This window comes from Brassica napus, chromosome C6, assembly GCF_020379485.1.
Source record: "Brassica napus cultivar Da-Ae chromosome C6, Da-Ae, whole genome shotgun sequence".
Classification (NCBI taxonomy): Eukaryota; Viridiplantae; Streptophyta; class Magnoliopsida; order Brassicales; family Brassicaceae; genus Brassica; species Brassica napus.
This window is the reverse complement of record NC_063449.1, coordinates 24,687,332-24,696,771: the sequence shown is the minus strand read 5'-3', so window position 1 is coordinate 24,696,771 and position 9,440 is coordinate 24,687,332. Positions and strand designations below refer to the sequence as shown.

Here is a 9,440-nt window from a genome sequence, read left to right as displayed (position 1 = left end):
TGCCAGACCCGTAGTTTTTTTTTTCCACAAACTCGGAATGTTTTATTTTTATTTGTGAAACTTTGAATATTAATTAATATGATTTCAATTTTACTTTTAATTTCATATTTTCGAATTTAAATTTCAGAAATTTTATCTTTTTAAAAAAATTAATATTTTTTACATTCCGAGGAAATTAATTATATTTTTCACTTGATCGATCGATGCGTTTTTGTTCAAAAACGCATCGATCGATGCGTTTTTTAAAAAACGTTCGGGCTATACCGAGGGACAGGTTCCTCGGAATATACCGAGGGAAATATTTCTCGGAATATACCGAGGGAGATGTTCCTCGGAATATACCGAGGGACATGTTCCTCGGAATATTCCGAGGAAAGGTGTCCCTCGGTATATTCCGAACGTGTTTTTATAAACGGATCGATCGATGGGTATATGTCCAAAAACACATCGATCGATGTATATCCCGACGAAGTACTCCTTCGGTATATTCCGAGGAGATTTCCGACAAACTGGTGCTCCTCGGAATTTCCTCGGAAATGTGTTTCCTCGGAATTCCGAGGAAAGAAGAAATTCCGAGGAATTATTTCCGACGACTTGTTTCGTCGGAATTTCGTCGGAATAACGTTATTCCGACGAAATTCCGACGATTTTTTCCCTCAGTATCCATGTTGTTTTCTTGTAGTGAGTTATTCTATTTTAGTGTAAAATATAGAGGAAAAAATAGTGTTCCATTGGAGATGCTCTGAATCCACGTTAGTAATTTTCAAATTTAACGGATATAGTTCCTATACTGTGTTTGTTTTGTTAACTCGTAGTTACCTAAGTTAAAAGAATAATAATTTTGAACAGAGAGGGATGATGCCATTAACTTGTCTCTACTGGTTCTATCATATGGGAAGATACTAGACTTTGTGTATGCTCTTAGAGCAAGTTTATTGCATGTTTCTTAGGTTGGATTTTTTAGCGTAATATAAGATACGGTCTCTTAGCTTTTAAATAAAACACTAGGAGACGTCTCTTAAATAAGAGATATAAGAGATGTTTCCATACGGTCTCTTAGCTTTTAACTGAAACACTAAGAGACGTCTTTTAAATAAGAGATATAAGAGACGTCTCTTAACTTTTTTAGTTAAAAACTAAGAGACTGTATCTTATATTACGGTAAAAATCTTAACTTAAGAAACTTGCCATAAACATGCCGTAAGCTTTTATTGTCAACAACAGCACAACACTATCAAAAGGAGTATAGTACAGTAATCTGGCTCTTATTGTCAAACTTTTATGATGTTTGCTTAAAGACTTCTGAATTGAAATTAAAAATCCTTGTCTTCTGCATTGTAAAGAAATAAAGCTTTAGAGCCAAGCTCAGCAGAGGCAGGTGTTCTGTTTCATGATCGAATTCACACATGAACAAGAAACCAGTAAGTTCTGAGCTTACTGTGGATTCTAATAATTTATCTTTTTTTTTTTTTTTTTGATCAAATCTAATAATTTATCTTTTGCGGTGGATTTTACATGCCAAAGAGTAACAGTGCTGCAAAGCTTACACACATGACGCCGAACCTTTTATGGATTACTAGTCAGTAGTCACCATTACACTTGAAGAAATCTACTTTATTACATAAATATTCTAAACGCACAAACACCACCAGCTTTTACTTTACTTCACTTTCCTTGTTGCGCCTCAGCTTTACTCGTCACAACTTCAACTTTCTCCATCTTTTCGTACTCCTTAGTCTTCTGCCCACATTCCTCAGGCACCACCACCACCGCAAGATAGTTCCTTCTGAAAGCTGCCCATACACTCATCATGGCGAAGAACACAAGCCCTATAGATCCAAAGGTCATGACGAAGCAAGTAACAGCCCCCCACATCTTCTCTCTTCTCCTCTTCTCCACCTCCTCCTCCCATCTACGCTTAGACTCGAGAAGCACCGCGTACGAGTGTATACTCCTAGAGAAGTGTCCCGCTTGTAATCTCCAAGAGTGGAGGTTAAAGCTCCCGCTATACGACTTAACACCGACCATGAACTCGTCCTCGTCTTTCAACGAATCAATCCTAGAACTGAACCGAGTCTTTGGATATTTATAGTGTTTTGATTTGGTTAACGAAGCATCTAAGTACCTGGTATTCGCTTGATAAGTAATCCAGACGTACAATAACATCTCCTCCTCCTCATCCTCCTTGGAGTTAACAACCGTGAGATTGCTCGTCTTCTCAGAAACCGTAGAACCATATACACCGACAGTGACGTTGGAGTCTCTAAACTTGGTGAAATTATCAGAAATGTCGAACTTGACTTCGAAGAAAGAGTGATCAAGTGTTCCGTTAGAAGGAAACACGACAAAACCTACACTCCCGCCACGACCGGGAGACATGGAGAAAGAGAAGACCGTAGAGAAACCCGTGAAGAAGTCGTCTTTAGTGTCTTTGGACTCTATGGGTTTCTTGTAAACGACTCCACCGCCGATGTGACTCACTGGGTCAGTCAGCTGAATCGAAGCTCCGCTGTCCATGAGCTTTGCGTCGCCGTAGAGGGCAATATCGTCGGATTGAAAGCTCGCGTTTTTATCGAAGCTTGTGAAGGAGAAGGATGATGTAGCTTCAGATATGGGGATTGTGGGGAAGAATGAAGTTAAAGCCAGGAGGAGAACGAGAAATGACCTGGAGAGAATGAAGCTCGCCATTAAAGGAGCAGGCTTTAGAGATTGAGTATTGTTGTGGAGTGTGATTGATGTTATAGGGTTTGAAGTGGGTGACGAGATCTTCTAATGGAGAGGGTAAAGTATGTGGTGGGTGCCAGAGAGAAAAAAAGAAAGAACAGAGAAGCACTTGGGCGATGGGAAAGCGTTAAAGGTAGCGACTTTTGTCGCCTTATTTCTTTCTGTGTAATAAAGGTTCCGAGTTAATGCTTTCTTTGTTGTCAACCGTGGTAAACCCCAAAAATACTTCTTCTTCTTTCTTCTTTATTTATTTTTACCTCGCTTTCGTCTTTTGAACATCCAAACTCTTTATTAATGCATTATTTAAACTTTTAATTATGTTAAGTTTGATGTCAAAAAAAAATGTTAAGTTTTTCTTTTTAGCAAATGTTTATTTTTTTTTTCATAGTTACTTTATATTAAAAATTAGTTTGAAATGTGTGAAGTAGAAGGTAAGAAGTTTTATTGGCTGATTATTATTTCCTTTAACTGATCTAGTCATATTTCGTGTAAACCCCAAAAATGCTTCCTCTTTTTTTTTTTTTTTTCCATGCTTTCATCTTTCTTTTTTTTTTTCCATGCTTTCATTTATCACTCATTCCTCTGAAATGTATTATTAAGAAGTTTAGTTATGTTGAGATTTTGTTTTTGTTTCTGGCATGATTTATTTTCTTTTTATGCTATTTCAATATTTTTACATTAAAAAATATTTTTTTAACACAAAAATTTAATTGGCTGCACACACACAAATCTGACTTTACTGTTTAAATTCAACACAAAAATTCAAGTAAATTTTGATTTTTGTATATTAAGAATCAAGTTACTTCACAACTTTATCTCTTTAAGCATAAAAATCTTGAAAAGCAGAAAACAAGAGAATCAGGCAAACTACCACCACAATGTTATTTATATTTTAGTTATTTTTTAAAAACCGATAAGGCAAAAATTACTAATCAAAAGGGTTCAGATATCTAGAAAAATCGAAGTGAATCAACATGGATGGTTAAGGGCATGATTAACTTTGGTCTTTTAGCGGGAGTTTTTAATTCATGATTTGATATTTTTCGTTTTTTTAAAAAAAAAATTGGCTAAGAGACGGCTTTTATACCAATAACTAAGAAAAGTTAAGAACCGTCTCTTAACCCCCGGAGCTAAAATCTCCGGTTAAGAGATCAAGGTTAATCATTGGTCAAAAGAAGTGCTGATGAAAAACTGAGTGTACCATCTGCTAGTCATAGTCAACGAGTATCTCCGGTTATTTACTTTGTCAAAGAGAGCATCTTCAGTTTTTTTACTTTCAACATTTAATATAGAGAAAAAGACAAAAATAGCAATAAATGAAGTTTATGTTCCCAGACTAGTACTTAAAGTCAAAAGTCACAAAAATAGCACTTAATGTTTTATCAAAAGTCACAAACTTAGGGTTTAGAGTTAAAGGGTGGGATTTAGGATTTAGGGTTTAGGGTTTAGAGTTTAGAGTTTAGGGTTTAGATTTTAGGGTTTAGGGTTTAGGATTTAGGGTTTAGGGTTTATGGTTTAGGGTTTAGGGTTTAGGGTTTAGAGTTTAGGGTTTAGGGTTTAGAGTTGAGAAATGAGGTTTTGGGGATAAGATTTCAAATTTTGAAAAATAAAAAAATTAAAATTTTCAAAGGATAAACTTAAAAAGGTGCTATTTTGGTCATTTTAGTTTTTAGTGTTATTTTTGTGATATAAACTTAGAAATGTGCTATTTGGGAGATTTGCCCTTTAATATAGCGCCACAAATAGACGCGCATATTATCCCCGGCAAAAATTGATAAAACGAAACCGCTCCAAAAACGTTTAATTCGAAAGTCTCCCGCTCCCTTACTAGTCTAAAAAGCCTCCTTGCACACTCTCTCTCTTTCGCCTCGTCTTGATCTCAATTAGGGTTTTCGATTTCATCGAGATGGCGAAATCAAGCAGATCCAAAGGATCGTCAAACATCGGGAACGGCGTTATTACTCCGACGCAAATCGCTTTCATCGTCGATCGTTACCTCCACGACAACCGGTTCTCTAAAACCCGATCCCTCTTTCGATCCGAAGCTTCGTCTCTCCTCTCCAATTCTCCAGTTCGTGATGTAAGTACACGGAAGCTTTCTCACATTTGGTTCTTCTTTCTTTGTTTTTTTTGTGTGTCTCTTATGCGTTTTGTGTTCGTTGGGTAGGTTCTGAAGAGTTATTTGACTCTTGAAGATATACTGAAAGACTACGTATCCCTAAGGGAGCAGAAAGTGGCGTTGGATCATGAGAAAGTGATATTGGAGAAGGAGAAGGTTAGGGTTCAGAATCTATTGCAGGGGATGCAGAATGTGATGAACACTTACAACGCCACCTTGATCTCTCCTCCTCCTCTTCCGGTGGCAGCTCCGGCTTCTCAACAGAAAAGCCACACCATCTCATCAGGTTTTCAGAGTTTCTGGTTCTGGCATTTTACTGCTTTAGTTGCGTCTTGGCTGTTGTGTATTGGAATAGATTGAAAGATAAAACACACTTGAGCACATAAACTGTCACTTCTATTACATATCAGTTTGATGTTCTGTAATTTGTCTGGCTACTGCTAGTGCATCCGGCTTTACTCATCTGACTGCTTTATTTGCATTTGGCTGTTCAGAGTTGGAATGATTGAATATTGTGATGTAACACAACACTTAGCCACATAATCTGTCTGTCACTTCAGAAAATTTGTTTGCTAGCTATTACATATCAGTTTGATGTTCTGTAACTTATCTGGAACTAATCCAGTCTCTTTATTTTTCAAGGTTGCACTCAGGACAATACACAAAATGCTAATGATGTGTCTGTATCTTTGCTGGGTAACAAAAGAGTACGCTGTGGGAATTTTTACACACCTTCGACCACTCATCATCAGCTTATAACCAGAAAACGAAAGGGTCATGAAACTTCTGTAGAAGCTCCTTCGGTAGCTAGGAAAGCTCGAATTGGTAACTCAACAGCAAATGGTATGTGTGTATGCGTCCTTACATGTTTATAACCTTTTGGTTCAAGCTCTTGTATATCGTTAAACTTATCTTGTTTCCTCTTTACTTGGATCAGAGTCTAGCAGGATCACACAAGCTGAGGAAACAGCTAACGATTTCTCGTCTCAAACTCCATCCGAAACACTAACATTGGCGAAAAACTCATCAGCTAATAAGCCAATGACGGGTGATGTGTCAAGCGTAGCTGATTCATCGCTTACTAGTAATTCCACATGCCTTATGACACCACAAAAACATGCTTCCTCTGTGAGTGGTAAGTCCAACAGTCCCCAGAAAGAAGTTACTCCTACAAACTGCACGATTGTTACAAAGGAGAGATTCACAATCAGCCCTCTCAAGCAAATTACTTCTTATACAATGGAAAGGAGCCATCTTATCTCTTCTTCTTCACCGGTCAAGTCCAACCTTAAGATGTCAAATAAGAGAGACCATGTAAAAGGAAGACTCAACTTTGATGACACTGACACAGACATGTGCCTTGAGGCAGCACCTACCACGGCAGATTTGGCTTCATCTTCTCCATCAGGGTCTGAGCAGGAAGTTGATTTATCTGACATTGATTTTTCTATCTTGGCTGAAGACTTCTCATTCTCAGAGCTACTAGTTGACTTTGATATTGGCTTTGAAGGAAGTACCCACAGAACACCAATTGGAACGGTTTCATGGTATGTTCTTTGTTTTGTTGTCTCAGTTTCTGTAAATTCCTATTATCTCTTGCTGTTTGCTCATTACCCTTTTCTAAATCACAGGTCGTCTCCGGAATCAGGGAATGGGGATCTATAGGCTGATCAGGCCATGTCAGAGTATACACCAAATGCGCTTGAAGTGATTCCATTGTTGTCTGCCTCATTTGCAAGAGATGATGCTGAGTCTGCTGCAAAGACCTCTGCTGGTGCCTAACTATGGTGACAATTCTCAAATTAACTATGGTGACAAAGTCTTCTGATTCAGTTTGTATATATTTAACTTGGTTTTAACTCTAAAGTATACCAAATGATTTCTCCCTCTATTGATATCGACAACAAAATATAAAGTACCTTCATTTATGCATCTATTGGGAACTTGAGATGTGTCAGGTAGTCAGAAAATGGCTTACAATAGAAACTAAATGGCTTATGTTTGGTACATGACTCAAGCCAAGTACTTCTCCAGCTTCTTCTTTGCTTCCAATGTAAAGTGGAACCCTTTGATGTATCTGTCAGGTATCGCAATGAAAAAAAAATTAGTGACAATAACTTTTGATACCAAGAGTTGTTTTAATAAACTAAACATGAAATGTGTTTTGAGTTACCTTGGTCGGTTGGATATCTAGTACTCTCAGGTGTCCATCTGATCCTTTTCCTCCAGCTTGTTCAACAATGAAACTCATCTGTGCACACTCATAAAAAAGCCTAAGCTTTCCGTTTTTGCTCTTAGCGTCACGAGGGTACCCTACCCGTAAATCCCACGGTACAACAAAGTCCTATGAAAATCTCCGACCAAATGTACCTTGTCGAGTAGGGCTTCCCACTTGGACCAGGATCCTTGAGATCATCAATGTACTTCTTCATATTCTCGTCCCACATCTGGTAGTTCCCTTCGTTGAAAGAGTAGATTTTCCCGGCTTTGGGGATTTAATGTTCTCTTAACTCACCGTACACTGGGGGGGTCTAGAGTGAAGGCGAAAACGCCTTTCCCTAGAGTAAGACCGAAGATATGACTGAGCTTGAGTACATACAGTATCCAGCTACTAGCAAGTTGTTCCCTGGCTGACACACGTTTACTATACACCTTTCTTCTGCTGACCGCCTGACCCAAGCTGCAAGCAACATAGCCAAAGGTCAGCCTTATTTACTTTATAAGAGCTGCTACAAAAATGTGGAGGGTGAATGAAAGGGAGAGAAGTTAGTTTACAGCGGAGATTTCGTCTGGAGAGACACTCGTCATTGGGGCTGTAGATACCGAAGATGGAACCTGTGGACACTGCGGCGTCGATGTTGGAGGAACCGTCAAGAGGATCGAACACGACTATGTAGTTCCCGGAGTAACTTTCCTCAACCGCCACTGGCACGTCTTCTTCCTCAGATGCTATGATCCCCGTTCTTCCACTTTATCTTACACAATTCGAGAACACCTGCACCTTCGTCGATCTTTTATTTTGTCATGTATTCTTTTTTCTCCATCCGCAAAGATTGCATACCATATAAAAACTATGGTTTATTATTGTAGATTAGAAGATTTTTTTTTTTTTTGGCACCAAACGGCTATTCTATTACTCAAGCTTGAGGTGGTCTGGAAAACCAGACCGGAATAAAACAACCAATAAAACATAAGGGTCTATGAAAAGAACGTGCATTCTTAGCTAACGAATCTGCAAATTCATTTTGCATCCTTGGAAAGTAGCTGATCTTGAAGTCTGAAAAACACAACCGAAGAGTTTGAATTGTTTCCAGTTCAGTTGAGAAATTGGGCCAAGCTTGTGGTTGTTCTATCATTGCAATCAGATCCTTGCAGTCCATCCCAAACCTCTGATAGATCGAGTGTTGTAGCATGCTCTCCATTGCCCACTGTAGCGCTTCCAGTTCCGAATGTAAAGCTGTTTACCTCCTCCTCAGGTTTCTTAACCCCATGAGTTGAATCTTACCCATGGTATCCTTCCAAACCCATCCCATCCCACTAAACTGAGCTGTAGAGGTCCATGAACCATCCACCATACAAATATTACCCAAGCTTAAGGCTTGTGTTTCTTCAGTAGTTTGTACCTGTGTCAGAATCGGCACAGAGTCTCGCGCATTGTACCAAGCTTGGCACTCACTCTATGCATACCTGACTAGTTCCAAAGGGTTCCTGTCTATGATTCTAAACAACTTATCATTCCTAACTTTCCAGATGTACCAAATTATCCAAGGATATAGATCTCTATCATCTTCTGGCTCCAGAATACTATTCTTTCTCCAGAAAAGATAGTCCATGTTAGCATAAATACTTGATACAGGGAAGATTTGAGAGCTCGATGGTGTTACTGATAGCTCCCATGCTTGTAAGGCAGGTGGACACTCAAAGATAGCATGAGTAACGGTCTCTTCTGGCGTTCCACATCTTGGGCAATAGTTATCACAACGCATATTACGACGTACCAAATTCCTTGTTACTGCTACCTGTCCTGATATTAGTTGCCATATAAGATGACATATCTTTTGTGGCGCATTCACCTTCCAAGCAAAGGCTTGAAGTTTTGTAATGCTGGGTTGTAGAACTTTTATTTCCTCCTCTTTTCTCATCAAGTTTGTAGCAACTCAATATCCTGACTTAACAGTATATTGTCCATTCTTTGTGTGACTCCAGCAAACAGTATCTCGTCGATGGGTAGGGCTTATGGCCAAACTCAGAATCATCGGAATATCCTCTTGAGCTACATATTGTTCCAGCAAACTAACATCCCACTCCTTTGAAACATGATTGATAAGACTGCTTACGGTCATCTTTGGGTTTACTACTGGGGCCCTGGCATGAGTCGGTCTAGCTGGGGTCAAAGGGATCCAAGGATCCTCCCACACATTAATTTCATACCCTGAATGCACTTTGCTTCTGATGCCCAGAAGTAAAAGCTTCCTCGCGGCAATAATACTCGTCCATACATAGGATGGGGTATCTGCTGTACCAACTCGCAGTGGCGAACTCAGACGGTAATATCTTCCCCGAAGAACTCTCGCTACTAGTGAATCCGGAAATTGAA

At 39.0% G+C, this 9,440-nt stretch overlaps 2 protein-coding genes and 1 pseudogene across 2 annotated transcripts; 1 reads left to right on the top strand and 2 right to left on the bottom strand.

The window, feature by feature from the left end:
- Window positions 1-1,552: 1,552 nt before the first annotated feature.
- On the bottom strand, window positions 1,553-2,862 carry LOC106407410. The gene has a single exon (XM_013848268.3). The coding sequence runs from the start codon at window positions 2,686-2,688 to the stop codon at window positions 1,666-1,668; it is 1,023 nt and encodes a 340-aa protein (XP_013703722.2). The 5' UTR covers window positions 2,689-2,862; the 3' UTR covers window positions 1,553-1,665.
- A 1,504-nt stretch (window positions 2,863-4,366) lies between these two features.
- Window positions 4,367-6,732, top strand: LOC106409289. The gene is made up of 5 exons (XM_013849946.3): window positions 4,367-4,804; window positions 4,892-5,129; window positions 5,486-5,686; window positions 5,781-6,390; window positions 6,475-6,732. The coding sequence occupies exons 1-5, from the start codon at window positions 4,631-4,633 to the stop codon at window positions 6,506-6,508; spliced, it is 1,257 nt and encodes a 418-aa protein (XP_013705400.2). The 5' UTR covers window positions 4,367-4,630; the 3' UTR covers window positions 6,509-6,732.
- Window positions 6,733-6,989: 257 nt separating this feature from the next.
- Window positions 6,990-8,829, bottom strand: LOC106408702 (annotated as a pseudogene).
- Between the last annotated feature and the right edge of the window lie 611 nt (window positions 8,830-9,440).

Excerpts from the sequence above, each read along its gene's own strand:
- LOC106407410 (XM_013848268.3), bottom strand. The coding sequence starts at position 2,688 with ATGGCGAGCTTCATTCTCTCCAGGTCATTTCTCGTTCTCCTCCTGGCT.
- LOC106409289 (XM_013849946.3), top strand. The coding sequence starts at position 4,631 with ATGGCGAAATCAAGCAGATCCAAAGGATCGTCAAACATCGGGAACGGC. Across the intron at positions 5,687-5,780 it reads TGGTAACTCAACAGCAAATG|AGTCTAGCAGGATCACACAA; the intron begins GTATGTGTGTAT and ends TACTTGGATCAG. Across the intron at positions 6,391-6,474 it reads CCAATTGGAACGGTTTCATG|GTCGTCTCCGGAATCAGGGA; the intron begins GTATGTTCTTTG and ends TCTAAATCACAG.